Source organism: Chiloscyllium plagiosum, unplaced genomic scaffold (genome assembly GCF_037043375.1).
Source record: "Chiloscyllium plagiosum isolate Xiang-an unplaced genomic scaffold, Cpla_swu_hap1 HiC_scaffold_10, whole genome shotgun sequence".
NCBI lineage: Eukaryota > Metazoa > Chordata > Chondrichthyes > Orectolobiformes > Hemiscylliidae > Chiloscyllium > Chiloscyllium plagiosum.
Genome location: NW_028270148.1, coordinates 85,331,264 through 85,349,121, shown reverse-complemented (window position 1 = coordinate 85,349,121; position 17,858 = coordinate 85,331,264). Strand labels below are relative to the sequence as shown.

The window sequence follows — 17,858 nt, the reverse complement described above, 5'->3', positions numbered from 1 at the left end:
AGGTATGACAGCTACAAAAGGTCAAGACAGAATCATATAGCATAGTAACAGACCCTTTGGTCCAACTCATCCAACTGACCTCATTTGCCTGCATTTAGTCCATATCCCTCTAAACCTTGTCCATTCCCGTATCTGTCCAAATGTCTTTTAAATTTTGTAACTGTACTCATCTCTAGCATTTCCTCTGGAAGCTCATTTCATATATGTATCACCCTCTCTTTTTAAAAAAAAGTTGCCTTTCAGTCCCCTCTTAAATCTTTCCCTTCTCAACTTCAACTTATGCTGCTTAGTTTTGGAATCCCCTACCCAGGGGAAAAGACTTTAGCTATTCACCTTATCTAACTCCCTTATAATTTTGTAAACCTCTATAAAGATCACCCCTCAGCCTCCTACACTCCAGGGGAAAAAAGTCCAGGCCTATCTGTATAACTCAAACCCTCCAATCTTAGATTTACCATGCTGCTTCCATTTTGCACACTTTCCAGTTTAATACCATCCTTCCGATAGCAGGGCAACTGGAATTTTATGCAGTACTCCAAATGTGGCCTTGCCAATATCTGCTACAGCCATAATGTGACACCCCACTTCCTGTGCTCAATGCTCTGACCAATGAAAGCAAGCGTGCCAAACACATTCTTCATTACCCTAACTGATGCCACTTGCAATAAACTATATTTCTGTAGTCCAAGATGTCTCTGTTCGACAACATTCCCCATGGCCCACACACTAACTGTGCAAGTCTTGCCCTGGTTGTCTTACCAAAATGCAACACCTTGCATTTATCTAAATTGAACGGTCAGTCCTCAGCTCATTGGCCCAGTTAAACAAGATCACACTGTTCTCTTAGATAATCTTCTTCACTGTCCACTTGACTACTAGTTTTGGTCTCACTTGCAAATTTATTAACCATGCCATATTCTCATCCAAATCATTTATGTGATCGACAACAATGGATCCAATCCCTGTGGCACACTTCTGGTCACAGATGTCCAGTCTGAACAACTGTTTCCTACTGTCAAATTTGTATTCAATTGGCGAGCTCTCCCTGGATTCCACATCATGCAACCTTACTAACCAGTCTACCCTGTGGAACCTTTTCAGATTTGTCAACAGATCTGACAAAATAGGCTAGCTGCAACCTTTTTTGGACAGAAGTTGATGGATGAGAAGAGAAAAAAAAAAATCAGTTGCACACAGTGTACAAAATTTTAAAAAAGTTAAGTCCAGCTACAGCTAAAACTCTAGCGGAAAAAAAAGAGTTCTAAATCCTGAAGTTAAGTTCCGAGACAAAAACAAATATGGTCAAAATGACAGCACTCTTCAGTTTTTCCATGGAATGAAGCAGAATGCAGCAAATTAGAAACTTCTGAACTATTCAGAATTATCTTTTTATGCTGTAACATTATATTTAAAATAAATGTCGAAATTGTAAGCTGTAAATAGGTTTTTAATAGAAATCTAAGCCCTGTTTCGTCTTGCTTAATATAATCAGCAATTATATGGTTGGTTGGCAATGCAGTAGCTTCTAAGACTGTTGCTGAATTGCTGGATTTACTACCTGGAATGAATGGCAGTGATTTTGACAACTCAAATAGTCCGGATTAACACAAACCCAACTACAGCTACATAATCCTTTATCTGAAAATCTTGGGGTTAGCTGTTTTTTTGGAGTTTTTCAGATTTCGGAATAAATGACATTTTCACAGTGAAATAAAAAAAGTATTACCTACAGCAGACGTACGCGTGAATAGTACGAGCACTGAAACACAACTGATGCCCGCCAGTGCTGGGCCATGCCACCACATCGCATCTGAGTGATGTGGGTCGAATGAGTTGGGTCACCTGCTCGCACGCCAAAATGACGCTCTGTACTCCACGAAAAGAATTTCAGAGCTTTTCGGATAAAGGATTGTGTACCTGTCCAGTGGTTATTTGAATTAATAATTTTTTGCTATGTTTTTAAGACTTGATATTGTTAATGTACAAAGATTAAATGTATTGAAACATATAGAAGATAGAATCCTAAAAGGATGACTGACTTTTCAATTAGAGGATACTCAATTTTCCTTCACAGAAATGAAGCATAACTAAGCTAAAGAGAGCATTATTCTTGATATTTTGCTATGTCATTGGACTATTTTATTTATAATAATCTGCAAATTATTTATGCCTTTTCAAAGGTATCTTCTGATATAGTCATCCTTCAAATGATTTTAAGCAAATACTTTACATGACAAAAGGAAACATTGAAACTGCCTGCAGTGACTCACTTATGGAGACACTTAAGACTCCGAGTCAAAGTGAGGTACAGCATGGAATCAGACGCATCAGAAAAACTCATGCCAACCAGACATCCTAAAGTAATCCAGGCCCATTTGCCAGCACTTGGCCCATTTCTCTACACTCTTCTTATTCATACACCCATCCAGATGCCTTTTAAGTGTTGATTGTACTAACTTCCATCCTTCTACTGGCAGCTCATTCCATTAATTCACCACCCGTTGCATGAAAATATTGCCCCTTAGGTCCCTTTTAAATCTTTCCCCTCTCACCCTAAACTTATACTCTCTAATTCTGGATTCCCCCAACCCAGGGAAAAGACCGAGTCTATTTACCTTATCCATGCCCCTCATGATTTTATAAATCTCTATAAAAAGTCATTCCTCAGTCTCTGATGCTCTTGGGAAAAACAGCCCCAGCCTATTCAGCCTCTCCCATAGCTCAAACTTCCAACCCTGGCAACATTCTTGCAAATCTTTTCTGAACCATTGCAATTTTCACAAAATTCTTCCTATAGAAGGAAGACCAGAAAATATGATTAAATAGTTCACTACTAAACATGCTATATTTGGGACACCCATGTTTAAGCCAAAAAAGATTAGAATAAACATTTTCAGAAATGAACAGAAACGAAGTCTAATTTTATTCTCCTTACCCTTGCCCGCCTTTCCACTTCCAATCTTTGCATGATAAGTGTTGCATCAACATCATCATCTTCTTCCTCTTCATCATCATCATCCTTCTCTTTGGACTCCTGTAGCCGCTTTTGAAACTGCCACTCAAGCATAAGTTTGCGAAGACGGTCATTCTCCTCAGATGTACGATCGGGCTTGTTCTGTAGCTCCTGTATCTCTTTGCTGAGCATCTCCAAGAGGTGTTGCTGTTGTTGTTTCTCCATTTTCTCCTTTGCATCACGTTTCCAGGGATCAGGTGAAAGACTATCACTCCCAGGCATCTGTTCTTTGCTAATTGTAATGTATTGCAAGTCCCTGCGCTCAATAGTGCGAGGCTGTTGCTGAGGCTGTAGTTCACGGATTACTGTATCTTGAGGTCGTGATAGACTAGCCATTTTTTCTGGCCTTGTTTGCTGGATTACTGGAGTAACATGAACAGGTTGAGATGGAGTTATGTGCAAAGGCGGTGGACCCCTCATTTGGCCAATTTTCCTGTCCTGTTCACGGCGTTTCCTGTCCCGCTCTTCCTCCAACCGTGCTTTTTCTTTTTCATACCAACGCTGCTGATCTTCTCGTTTTCTACGATCAACCACAGAGCTTGGATTTGATCCTTGTGAAGCAGGTGGTGGTGGTGGTGGCGGTGGTAGGGGTAGGTCACTATGGGAATTATCAAAGTCAACTGCATAATGTACTGGTGGAGGAGGTGGGGGTGGTGGCAACTGATTTTCCATTCGGATGGGCTGGGAAACCGCAACTGGAGTAGCCTGATTTGGAGCTGGAGTTTTCCAGCGTCCAGGCCCACTTTTATGAGGAGCAATTGCACTTGGTGGGAGAGATTTTGAAGAGTAGTTCAGCTGCTCTTGACCTGATGCACTTGAATCCATTGAGGTAATCTGATGAGCCCATACATCTGGCTTTCGATCCAAGTCTTTCTGGTATTCTGTATCTCTACGAAGCATATCTTCCTGTCGCAATTTTTCTGGGTGGAAAGCTTTTGTCTCGTGCAATTCTTCTTGTGAACGAGTTCCACGCTGTTATGGAATTAAAAATACATAATGAACATACATGCTAAAATTTGTTGTTTTGAACATGTAAAAATAAATATTTCACAGCTGAAATATTTTAAGAACTGCAAATACGTTAATTTAAAGCAGTTTAAAGTCTTGCTATTAACTTGCACATAATTAGAAACCCTACCACTGTAGCAAACTAGATCCTAATTTAGTGGTACTAGCCACTTCATATCAGAGAACCACCTAGGGTGCAGGAGAATGAAGGAGGGATACATTTTGTTCAAAGTACTTCCATGGCTTTTTGTTCAAGTTATGGAAATGTAAAATTAGCTCAAAAAAATTCTAAAACACAATTCTGTTCTGGCTGCTGCTACCTGATGAAGCAGCGGCGCTCCGAAAGCTAATAGTTCCAAATAAATCTGTTGGACTATAACCTGGTGTTGTGATTTTTAACGTTGTCCACCCCAGTCCAACACCAGCACCTCCTCTTCATTTATTTGAATCTTTGAGCAATTTCACAGGAGATTACTTATAATTGTTAATTGGCAGCACACTGAAGTTTAATCAATAATACAAAATTAATCTAAAAAGTCACTTGGTATTATAGAACTCAATTTTTGAAAGAGGCAAAGAAGCTTTTCAACTGCACTCATAAGAACAGAATTGCAAAAGGGTCTCCAACCAAATGTTAAGTTTTCTCTCCACAGATGCTGCCAGATCTGCTGAGCTTTTCCAGCAATTTCTATTCTGCAGTTCTTTCAGTTTTTATTTGCAAGAATACCAAGTCTTGTTAACCATTCCCTGGTGCATTCTCTGTGGCAACACCTCTGTTAATCAGAGTCCACTTGACAACTGATCAGCACCCTCTTCTTGTGTTGTATGAATTATTATTCCCATTAAGATTGGTACGCGGGGGTCAGAGAGAGAGGTGGGGGCGGGGGGGTTCAGACAGACACAGACACAGAGAGAGACACAGAGAGAGAGAAAAACCTAGAAAACAATTAATCACGTGATAAACACTGTTTTCCAATGTGTACTGAGTTAAGTGGCTGTTATATGGTTAAATAGTCAAGGTGCAAGAACATTATTACCAAAGACATTCATAATAACCGAAGATTTACTGTTGACACACAACACAGTCGAAACTAAAATCAAAACCTACTGCTGGCAATTGTTGCCTTTGACCAATGGTGAAGCAGTTCCAGGGAATGAAGCATAATATTTAGGTTGCAATGCATAACATTAGCATGCTAACTGTTACTGAGCAGTTGTTACCCTAATATTTGTCCAGTTCTATCAAGTTTTGATGGATCAAAATAAGATGGAAGCCCATCATGCTGTACAGCAGGGCTTTACATTTCTACAACAAATTTAAATCAGAGATAGTAAATTGTTCATCTCTCATTACTGCATTAACTCAAATTATATTTGTACTGCCACAAATGTGAATAATCTTCATCGTAGCTACATTATGCTGCACCTCCAATAGTTAGCAGCACAATATAACACAAACATTTGTTTCAGTAATAATTCTGGTTCTTTCTGCCCCAAATTATTTTATTCATACTGTTTTTAAGCTGGTCTAAAATTTCTCCTCAGGTTGCACTGTTCATACAAAATAAATTACTGTTATATTAAGGAAACTACGGCTTCCAGATTTTCTCATGTGTCGCCCCCACTTCACAGCTCCTACAGAGATGCATAAAGATAAGCAAAGGAGGCTATACTTTCAAACTTACATAAGTTACCTCAGTTACATTTTTCTAATCATCAATTTTTAACAGCTAATTAAGACGTATTCTATCCGTGTAGAATTTAATTGATATACTTTAAATATTATGAAAATATTTTAGGTATATTTCTCAAACTTCAAAGGAACAGATGTACTAAATACGTGCATCTTAATCAAAAGTATGCATGGAATCTTTGGACACACTTATCTTAGCAAACAGTCACTTCTTCTGTTATTCAACTGTTCCATACAGATTGGTGATGTTAAAGAAAAACATCTCTACTCCCACTTAATGTAAGAAGCGAATGTGAGCAAAATAAGCTAGTTAGTTAATGAAAGCAAGCACCTATCAGGGAATGCTACTGCAGAATTGAAACAGGACACTTTAGAAACACTTTTAAAATACCTTTGTCATAAAATAGAACTGTTCTGACTCTAGGTACCACATATCAGCATTAAGTACAACTGGTTCTACTTGTAGAACTTGTGTTTCTTCAATATGAATTGGCTTTAACATTATTGAAGAATTTAGACCATTATTTACAGAACGCAAACTTTCCTTACCTGTATTGGCTCTAACATGATTCAGGCCTCATTAGTTTAAATGAGGTGGCTATTGCGTGATTTTCTTATAACACAAGATCACACGAGAACCAAACTATCGAGTTATATCAGAACAGAATGTATCACTAAATTTGGCGCAATCAAGTTCCATCTATTCTATCCCTTGTTTCTCCTCCAGCTACAAAAGTATAGTTGTGGTCATTTTCCAATTGTGCTATGACCAATAACATTGTCAGTTAGGACTCTAGTAAAGACAATTTGTTATAACCTCACATTCAAAGCCATTCACACCTAACCAATGTGGCTAACAAAGACACTTCATTTTAGGCTGAGCTATACTAAATGTTACAGAGGTGAAAACCAGACTCTCATTCATAGATTCACCCAACTTGCTGGAGTCAGAGTCACTTAGTTACATAAACTACGTCCTGTAATTGACAAATAGTATACTGATTTTTCGATCTGCAGTTAAACCTAGGCAATATCCAGTCCACGCTGTCGGTTAAAATGAATGTACTCCAAAGTCACCATGTACAATCCTAAAAATGAACAACAATATTGCCCTGCAAATCCAGTGGCATCAGCAAAATAGGAGACTGAACCAGAACAAAGCACCCAGTTCCTGCTGACCTTCATTTTAAAGCAGCAGCTTTCAATTACATAATGCCTTCTCATATCCTTATAATTTCATCAAGTATTTCAAATGAATGAATTCATTTTGAAGTGCAATCAATGTTGAATGAACATTTTAGCAACCTTAGCAAGGGTCTGATGAAATAGTAAATTTCTCATTTTATATAATTTAATTTTGCCCGATTCATGTTTTTATTCATCAATTCTAGCTTCTGTTTCATCTTAGTTTGTATTTTTGAACTTGAAATTTCTTCTCTATCTTGAGAGTGGATCTGCGTGGGACATTTCTGTAGCTATTAAACATTCAGCTAAATAGGTAAATCTTAGATTTATGAGTATCCTTTAAGAGAAGGTGGTTATACAGACTTAGGTTCGCTGAATTTTCAATGAAGTAGTATCAAGTTTTTAACCAGTTAAGATACTCCTTGAGAATAGTTAAAACAGTGCACTCAAAATTAAGTACGAGTATATAATTAAACTCAAAAATTAAAGCAGACTCAACAGTTTTGCTGTCATTAATAGCCTTGATCAAAAACAGATCATTTTATAGAAGCTATCATTCATTTTTTATTTCCCTTTAGTCTCCGGGTAGTTGATAAACAGCTTTTCAGATTAAGCATTATTAAAATGCAGTCTCACCTGCTGTATTTGGAGAAATGTTGTACTAATACATTTGTAACCAGAAGTTATCATAAACTGAATTACAAATCATTCTAAAACACAAAGAGAAAATGCAACCAGTACTGCAGTTCATCCTCACACCTATAAATCTTTTTCATCAAAAACACTAATGATTATTCTATTTAATTCTGTTCTCTTACCTGTATGGTGCCACTGAATGTCTGCTCCTGCATCATTGTTCTGTCATCATAGTGTTGCCACTGTCCAGGCACAGGACTCACTCTGTCTTGGGATCTAGATGTTGGGAAAGTGAAATATTCCCTGGCATATGTTTGCGTGGGAATTGGATAGGCTTCAGGTCTTGTAGGCAATACTTGCTCCTAAAGGAGAATTAGCAATTTATTTAATTGAAGCATTCATTAATGATATATGAATTAAAAATATCAAACATAAATAGTTTAGAAGCTACAGGAAATATATCATACATAATATATATGATTGTTATTGAACTTTTATAAAAGACCTCTTTAAAAAAGGGCATTTAGCATTATAGATTCTGTTCTAAGAACTGTGTCAAATCAGCTGTTCAACCTTATAGGTGAGGAGTACGGATGAAAATAACTCCCATTTCCATATTTACAAAACACAGCAAAGACTTTTCCTAAAAAATAATCGCTAGCTATCCATAAGCAGAGGTTAAAGTTCAACCTTTACAATCCCATTGTGAATGCTGGTTGGATTGCAGGGACAGGGGTCATAGCCCACTGCAAGATGGCTGGTAGCCCACACTATAACCAGTGGTAACCCTGCTGAAACACAAGCAGAACTGGTGGATATATGCCGGAGATGTTAACACTAGCACATTGGACCCGTGACCATGACCACCTTCTCCAGGAATTCCATACTTACTAGTAACACCATGGTACGAGAAGAAAGCAACCTTTAACATTTTCTGTGAAATATTTAGATCTCCTTTAACTATATGTCACCCTCAAATTTCCTCTTTGCAGTTGCTTTCTGAATTGCTTGGGAGCAGACACATTGGGGGTGGGGACGGCGGCATCTACATGCCACTGTAAAACATTGCTATGTTTCTACAATACTCAGTGTTAAATGGCTAATTAGTTTGACTGTATTCCTGTCACTGCTGGGTGGCTCACCACCTGCATGGCTACTTCCAGAAAGGTTGTCGTCATCATCATCATGACTTGTAAATACACCATCGTTCCTTTACTGTTGCTGGGTCAAAATCCTGGAACTCCCTCCCTAAAAGCATTGTCTATCTATCAACAACAAATGGACAGCAGCAGTTCACTACCTTCTCAAGAGCAATTAGGAATAGGCAATAAATGCTAGCCCAGCCAGCAACATCCACATCCCATGAGTGACTAAAAAGAGGATGATGATATTTGGGGGGGGGGTGTTCCATTGCCAGTATAAATTTAACATTTAAAACTTTGCAATTTTTTTAAAAAACAGATTAAAATAGCTGTTTCCGATAACCTACGTAAAATACTAACCTCTGCGCAAAGGTTCCCCGTGGAGACTGACTGAATCTTTGAGGTAGGTGCGGTAGAATAAACAGGCTTGACACCAGGACTTGGAGGTTGGTCTTCTCATCCAAAAACAGAATTAACAGCATCAATTATTTACTTCATACATCAATGCCTGAATTTCTTATGCACAACACAAACAAGAAACTTCTTATAAAATAGCTGCGTATGAATTTTTATGACTGATACTTGATGACAAATAGTTGGCATCACAACTGCTCAACAAAGCAGATACATTTTTTTTTGTCAGTGTAAGCCTGAGGGAAGAGAGTACTGGAGAGTACTGAAAACAGAGACAGGGAATCAATGAGCAGTGAAAAAACAAATCAACACCAAAAAATGGAGCGCGAGAAAACAGGTTGGGGATCAGTTGTCCAGAGAACCCAATGATGAGGAGCACATGCTTTAAAGAGATCAGCTGCGGCCAGGGCAAGTGACATAGTGATGTGAGTGCAAGTCTCAGAGTCAATACAAAAATCTTCAATAAGTCTTGTTCACTTCTGTTCAGATAGCCTAATAAAAAGTGTGGCAGGATTCCTCAGCTCCATGGGGTGCCTATGCTGTTTTAATTGCAAACTCCAGGAAGCCTATGCCCTGGGCAATATGTGCAGGAACGGTTGCCAACTGAGCAGCTTGACATCTGGGTTTCAGTGCTTGAACAGCAGCAGACAGCATCAATCTGCTACATCCACAATGTGTTGCTGTCATTTCAGAGTTGAAGGATGGGTAGAAAGGGAAAGGGTGGCCAGACACTCAACGTAGTCAGATCAGCCAGGTAGTCCGGGAATCCTGGACTGCAACGTCAATTTGTATTTAGTCCTGAATACTAGCTAGAGTGACGGCTCATCTGGGGGAGTGCAGCCACAACCACTGGTGGTTCAGCTGTACAAGGCAAAAAACAATAGTTACAATGGACCCTTAATTAGGCAAACCAAGTATTTCTGAATTTACAGATTTGAATCCATAATGCTATTCTACTTCCATGCCAAATTTTCCAGTACATCAGGACCAATAAATAGGGACATTCAGAGAAGAGGTCTTACATTCCTGATTTAGAAAACCAGGAATGAATAGAAATCAAAAGTGGGAGCCCCAAATTATGCCAGGTACAACAGAGCACTGAATATAAGACAAGATTGCTTGCCAAACTACAAATGCTTCCAATTTACCAAGCCTCAAAAGGAGTATATTTACCGTATCAAAAACCTTCTGAAAAATCCAAATCCTTATCTGTTCTGCTAGTTACATCCTTAAGAACTCCCCAACAGGTTTGTCCACTTTCCCTTCAATAAATCAATGCTGATTTGTCCAATTAGATCATTACTAAAAATGTACAATTACGACGTTTTATTTTGATTCTAGCATTCTTTTCCCTCCACTAATGTCAGGCTAAGCGATCTGAGAGTTATAGGGGTCTACAACACAGCGGGGGAAAAAAAACCCTGTTGATCCATCGAGTCTGTAATGGTTCTATTCAAATTCCATTTTCCATCATACGGCCCATTGCTTTGTTTGCCTTGGCATCGCAAGTCTACATCTAAATATTACTTAAATGTTGCGAGGGTTGCTACCTTTACCATACTTATTTGCAGTGACTTATAGATTCCTATCACTCTCCGGGTGAAAATAATTTTCCTCACATCCCCAGTGTACCTCCTGTACCTTACCTTAAAGGTATGACCCTGATTATTGAACCCTTTTCCAAGGAGAAAGGTTTCTTCCTTGTCTATGCCCCTCACAATTCTACACATTTGAATCATGCTCCCTTCAATTTCTTCTGCTCCAAGAGAAACAACCCCATTTGAAAAGGGTCACTGGACTCAAAACATTAACTCTGCTTTCTGTCCACAGATGCTGCCAGACCTGTTGAGCTTCTCCGGCAATTTGTGTTTTTGTCCCAGTCTATCCAATTTCTCTTCAGCCCAGGCAATATTCTACATAAATCTCTACTGCACCCTCTCCAGTGTAAACACATCCCTCCTATAATGTGGATTCCTATAATGTGTTTCCCATTTTCTTTTGCTCTTTTAAAAAAAAATTAGATTACATTCGCTACCTTTTAATCTGCAGGAAATGTTCCATAATCAGAACCTATAGAATTATGGATGATCATCACCAATGTATCCTCGATCACTACAGCACTTCTTTCAATACTCTGGGATGTAGGTAATGCCCAGTGGAATTTATCACCTTTTGGTACTATTAATTTCTCCAATACTTTTTTTAAATTAATACCAGTTACAGAGTGACAAAGTGAGAGTTGTAGAGTGTAAAACACTAGGAGTTGAGCTAAGTGAGTGTGGTTAGGGAAGGGGGCATTACTGCGTCTGGTTTCCCTTACTACTTCCACAGGTCCAGAAGGGGCGGGCATACTCCAAACATTCAAAAAGTGACCACCCAGGTAGCAAATGAAAGGCAGGCAGGCTATAGCAGAGCAGCCATTTTTGAGAGGGGGTGCTTCACATTGGAAGTGCTGCTGGCAGATTTAAGTTTGGGCTTGGGTGAACACCAGACTTTGTTGAGGACAGTGAGCAGCAACAAGGTAAGACTTTTACTTCCTAAGGTCTGGTAATTGTTAAAGGGGCAGAGATGGTAATCAGTGGAGTGGTATGCTCTTGCTGTCGGATGTGGAAGATCTGGGGGCAGTCAAATGTTCCCAAGCAATTATGTCTGCACTGGGGGCAGCTCCTCTCAAACTGCATGTACTGGTTGGAGAAGCAGCTGGGCTCATTGAGATGCATTTAAAAGCAGAGAGTGTGATAGATAGTGTCACAGAGGTGGTCACATCAGAGACTCAGCCAGGTAAATGGATGACTGCCAGCAGAGGTAGGCAGGTAATGCAGAAGTCTCCTTCAGCTATTCCCTCTCAAACAAGTATAGAATTTTAAATACTGTTCAGGGTGTGAGGATAGTCTCTCAGGGGAACAAGCAGCAGCCAGGTTTGTGGCACCACAAATAGCTCTGCTGTAAAGCAGGGTATGGCAAAGTCCAAGCGAGTAATCGTGATAGGGGAACTCTAGTTAGGGGCACAGTCAGGTGTTTCTGCGACTGTGAGTAGGACTCCAGGGTGGTGTGTCACTTCCCTGCTTTCCCTGGGCAAAGGATGCTTTGGAATGGATACAGCAAATACTCAAAGGGGACTACGGTCGTTAAACATATTGGAACAAACGAGCAGGTAGAAAAAGGGATAAGATCCTGCACATAGGACGTTAGGCAAGACCTTAAAGGGGAGTAATCACTGGATTACCCGCTGTGCCACGTGCTAGTGGGAGTAGGAGGATAGGGGAGATGAATGTGTAGCTGAGGAGCTGGTGCATATGGCAGGGATTCAGAATTTTGGATCATTGGGATCTCTTCTGTGACAGAGGTGACGTGTATAAGAGGGATGGGTTGCACTTGAACTGGCAGGGGACCAATATCCAGAGCAGAGGTTTGCTTGTGCTACTTGGGAGGCTTTAAGCAAGTCTGGCAGGGGGTTGGGACCCGAAACAGTGGTGAGGCAAAACAGAAGGTTGAGGCTCGTAGAGATGTTAAAGACAGCAAGTTAAATTGACAACGCAGGCAATAGCATGGCGGGGAATAAAAATTGATGAAGTAAACTGCATTTATTTTAATGCAAAAGGCCTAACAGGCAAGGCAGATGAACTCAGTATGAATAGAATCATGCAACTAGGAGATTATAGCTGTTACAGCAACATATTTGCGGGGGCGGGAATGACACTACAGTACTGGCAGCTCAATACTCTGGGATATAGAATGTATTCGCCAAAAACGGATACCCCCGCAATTTCATCAACAGATGCCTAAGGGAAAGACAACGGAATGAGGACATGCCACAACCCGAAGGACTAGCCACACTACCATACATCAAAAACATTTTTGAACTGACAGCCAGACTACTGCGACCACTAGGACTCATAACAGCACACAAACCAACAGCCTCTCTCAGACAACTCAGCAGGATGAAGGACCCGATACCCGAGCAAAACCAACGTAGTGTACAAAATCCCATGCAAGGACTGCACAAAAAACTACATAGGACAAACAGGAAGACCGCTAACGATCCGCATCCATGAACACCAACTAGCCACGAAACGCCACGACCAGCTATCCTTAGTAGCCACACACTCAGATGACAAGCAACATGAGTTCGACTGGGACAACACTATTATCGGGCAAGCCAAACAGAGAACAACCAGGGAATTCCTAGAGGCATGGCACTCATCCACAGATTCAATCAACAAGCACATCGACCTGGACCCAACATAACGGCCACTGCAGCAGACAGCTGGAACTGACAACTGGAAGCGGCAGATACAAATCACTACAAATGTCAGAGGAAACATCACAGAAGCGCTTCACAGGAGGCTCCCAAGCACTGAGGATGTCACCTAGACAGGGGACGAAACGTCTGCAACACAAATTCCCAGCTCGGCGAACAGAACCACAACAACGAGCACCCGAGCTACAAATCTTCTCCCAAACTTTGAATCTGGGATATAGATGCTACAGGAAGGATGGGAGGGGAGTGGTCCCTTGGTTCTTTCTTATAGTCTTCCTCCATGAAGGCAGACACAAAGTATTTGTTTAGATTCTCTGCAATTCCATTATTTCCCATCATATTTCTTCTGTTTCAGCACATAGTAGGCCCATATTTGTCTTCACTAATCTTTTCCATTCCTAAAGGATTGGTTCAGATAAAGTTTACTAGGCTAATAGCTGGAATGGGGGCGGGTGGGAGGAAAGGATTGTGACTTCATAAAAGAGAGGGTGGACAAGCTCGGCTTGTAACCTTCAGAGATTAGAAGAGTAAGAGCTGACTTGAAAGGGTTCAGAAAAGATTCCTCCAACCCTGATGTTGCCAGGGTTGGAGGATTTGAGCCAAAGGGAGAGGTTGAATAGGCTGGGACCGCTTTCCTTGGAGCATCAGAGGCTGAGGGGTGACTTTCTAGAGGTTTATAAAATCATGAGGGGTATGGATAGGATAAATAGACAAAGTCTTTTACCTGGGGGTGGGGAAGTCCAGAACTAGAGGGCATAGGTTTCGGGTGAGGGGGGAAAGAAGGGCAACCTTTTCACGCAGAGGGTGGTGTGTGTATGGAATGAGCTGCCAGAGGAAGTGATGGAGGCTAGTACAATTGCAACATTTAAAAGACATTTGGATGGGTATATGAATAAGGAGGGTTTGGAGGGATATGGGTCAGGTGGTGACAGGTGGGACTAGATTGGGTTGGGATATCTGGTCGGCATGGACGAGTTGGACCGAAAGGTCTGTTTCCGTGCTGTACATCTCTAAGACTCTCTGACTTGATTAAAACATACAGGATCTTGAGAGGTCTTGACAGGGCAAATTTGGAGAGGTTTATTTCTCTTCTGGAATGACAAAATTTAGGAGTCATCGATTAAAGTAGAGATGAAGCAAAATTCTCTCTTTCAAAAGGGGTACAAATCTTTAGAACAATTCCTAAAAAGATGGTGGAAGCAGATTTCTTCCATATTTTTAAGGCACTGACACATTGATGCTTGTTAAGCAAAGGACAGAAGATTATCAAGGGGAAGGCAAGAATGCCAATTTGAGGTTACAATGAGATCAATCATGATATTACTGAAAGGCAGAGCAGGCTCAAGGGGCTGAATTCATGAGTTTGTTTTTCTCATTAGGGTCACTCTTTCAAAGATGCTCCTTTACAAAATTATTAATTTGCCTTTTCTTACTGCACAACACTAGATTTAAAAGTAGTGCATTGTCTAGTTAGTTCCTTGACATACTGATCTAGAATGCCATCTTGTGTACACAGTAAGGATTGGCGTCCACAGTGTTACTGCTAATGAACATTTATCTTGTCTGTATGTAGATTGAAGATTCCATGATTACTGTACCACCTTTGTTCAATCCCATTCATCAGTTCCCAACCTTGCTCACCCTGCAGCTCCATTTCTGTAACAGCAATTAGATAAGACCATAAGACATAGGAGTGGAAGTAAGGCCATTCGGCCCATCGAGTCCATTCCACCATTCAATCATGGCTGATGCGCATTTCAGCTCCACTTACCAGCGTTCTCCCCGTAGCCCTTAATTCCTCGAGACAACAAGAATTTATCAATCTCGGCCTTGAAGACATTCAGCGTCCCGGCTTCCACTGCACTCCGTGGCAATGAATTCCACAGGCCCACCACTCTCTGGCTGAAGAAATGTCTCCGCATTTCTGTTCTGAAATGACCCCCTCTAATTCTAAGGCTGTGTCCACGGGTCCTAGTCTCCACGTTTAACTGAAACAATTTCCTAGCATCCACCTTTTCCAAGCCATGTATTATTTTGTACGTCTCTATTAAGTCTCCCCTTAATCTTCTAAACTCCAACGAATACAATCCCAGTATCCTCAGCCGTTCCTCATATGTTAGACCTGTCATTCCAGGAATCATCCGTGTGAATCTCCGCTGGACACGTTCCAGTGCCAGTATGTCCTTCCTGAGGTGTGGGGACCAAAACTGGACACAGTACTCCAAATGGGGCCTAACCAGAGCTTTATAAAGTCTTAGTAGTACATCTCTGCTTTTATATTCCAACCCTCTTGAGATAAGAGACAACATTGCATTCGCTTTCTTAATCACGGACTCAACCTGCATGTTTACCTTTAGAGAATCCTCGACTAGCACTCCCAGATCCCTTTGTGCTTTGGCTTTATTAATTTTCTCACCATTTAGAAAGTAGTCTATGCTTTTATTCTTTTTGCCAAAGTGCAAGACCTCGCACTTGCTCACGTTAAATTCCATCAGCCATTTCCTGGACCACTCTCCCAACCTGTCAAGATCCTTCTGTAGCCTCCCCACTTCCTCAGTACTACCTGCCTGTCCACCTAACTTCGTATCATCGGCAAACTTCGCTAGAATGCCCCCGGTTCCCTCATCCAAATCGTTAATATATAATGCGAACAGCTGTGGCCCCAGCACCGAACCCTGCGGGACACCGCTCGTCACCGGCTGCCATTCTGAAAAAGAACCTTTTATCCCAACTCTCTGCCTTCTGTTAGACAGCCAATCCTCAATCCATCCCAGCAGCTCACTTCGAACACCATGGGCCCTCACCTTGCTCAGCAGCCTCCCGTGTGGCACCTTATCAAAGGCCTTTTGAAAGTCTAGATAGACCACATCCACTGGGTTTCCCTGGTCTAACCTACTTGTTACCTCTTCAAAAAATTCCAACAGGTTTGTCAGGCATGACCTCCCTTTACTAAATCCATGTTGACTTGTTCTAATCAGACTCTGCTCTTCCAAGAATTTAGAAACCTCATCCTTAATGATGGATTCTAGAATTTTACCAACAACCGAGGTTAAGCTGATTGGCCTATAATTTTCCATCTTTTGCCTTGATCCTTTCTTGAAGAAGCCATCTTCCAATCATCCGGGACCTTTCCTGACTCCAGTGACTCTTGAAAGATCTCAACCAATGCCTCTGCTATTTCCTCAGCCACCTCTCTCAGAACTCTAGGGTGTATCCCATCGGGGCCAGGAGATTTATCAATTTTAAGACTTTTTAACTTTTCTAGCACTCTCTCTTTCGTAATGGCAACCATACTCAACTCAGCCCCGTGACACCCTTTAATTTTTGGGATATTACTCATGTCTTCCACTGTGAAGACTGACGCAAAGTACTTGTTAAGTTCTCCTGCTATTTCCTTATCTCCCATCACTAGGCTTCCTGCATCAGTTTGAAGTGGCCCAATGTCTACTTTTGCCTGTCGTTTTTTTCTTATGTACTGAAAGAAACTTTTACTATTATTTCTAATATTACTGGCTAGCCTACCTTCATATTTGGTCCTCTCCTTTCTTATTACACTCTTTGTTATCCTCGGTTTGCTTTTGTATCCTTCCCAATCTTCTGATTTCCCACTGTTCTTAGCCACTTTATAGGATCTCTCTTTTTCTTTAATACATTTCCTGACTTCCTTTGTCAGCCAAGGTTGTCTAATCCCTCCCCGGTTAATCTTTCTTTTCTTGGGAATGAACCTTTGTACAGTGTCCTCAATTATACCTACAAACTCCTGCCATTTTTGCTCTACTGTCTTCCCGGTTAGCCTCTGCTTCCAGTCTATTTTAGTCAGTTCCTCTCTCATGCCCTCATAATTACCTTCATTCAACTGTAACACCATTACATCCGATTTTGCCTTCTCCCTTTCAAACTCCAGACTGAACTCTATCATATTATGGTCGCTACTTCCTAAGGGTTCCCTTACTTTAAGATCTTTTATAGAGTCTGGTTCATTGCAAAGCACTAGGTCCAGAATAGCCTGCTCTCTTGTGGGCTCCATGACAAGCTGTTCCAAAAAGCCATCCTGTAAGCATTCCATGAATTCCCTTTCTTTAGATCCACTAACAACATTATTTACCCAGTCCACCTGCATATTGAAGTCTCCCATGATCAATGTAACCTTGCCTTTCTGACATGCCTTCTCTATTTCCCGGTACATGTTGCGTCCCTGATCCTGACCACTGTTAGGAGGTCTATACACAACTCCAATTATGTTTTTTTTGCCTTTGTGGTTCCTCAATTCCACCCACACAGACTCCACATCATCCGACGCTATGTCATTCAATACCATAGATTTAATTTTGTTCTTAACTAACAAGGCAACCCCACCCCCTCTGCCCACCTCTCTGTCTTTTCGATAAATTGAAAAACCATGGAGGTTTAACTGCCAGTCCTGACCCCCCTGTAACCAAGTCTCTGTGATGCCTACTACATCATAATCATTCACTATTATCTGTGCCATTAGTTCATCGGCTTTGT

The 17,858-nt window shown here is 40.9% G+C and overlaps 1 protein-coding gene across 12 annotated transcripts in view; it reads right to left on the bottom strand.

Annotated features, from left to right (window-relative positions):
• The window catches only part of afdna (afadin, adherens junction formation factor a), a 242,063-nt gene that overhangs the window by 22,966 nt on the left and 201,239 nt on the right, over positions 1–17,858 (bottom strand). For all 12 annotated transcript variants that reach the window (XM_087991512.1, XM_087991517.1, XM_087991519.1 and 9 more), the window contains 3 exons: positions 9,038–9,129; positions 7,718–7,897; positions 2,936–3,985 (listed from right to left, as the gene is read on the bottom strand). In XM_087991512.1, coding sequence (XP_087847638.1) covers positions 2,936–3,985; positions 7,718–7,897; positions 9,038–9,129 — 1,322 coding nt within the window. The remainder of the gene's footprint in view (positions 1–2,935; positions 3,986–7,717; positions 7,898–9,037; positions 9,130–17,858) is intronic.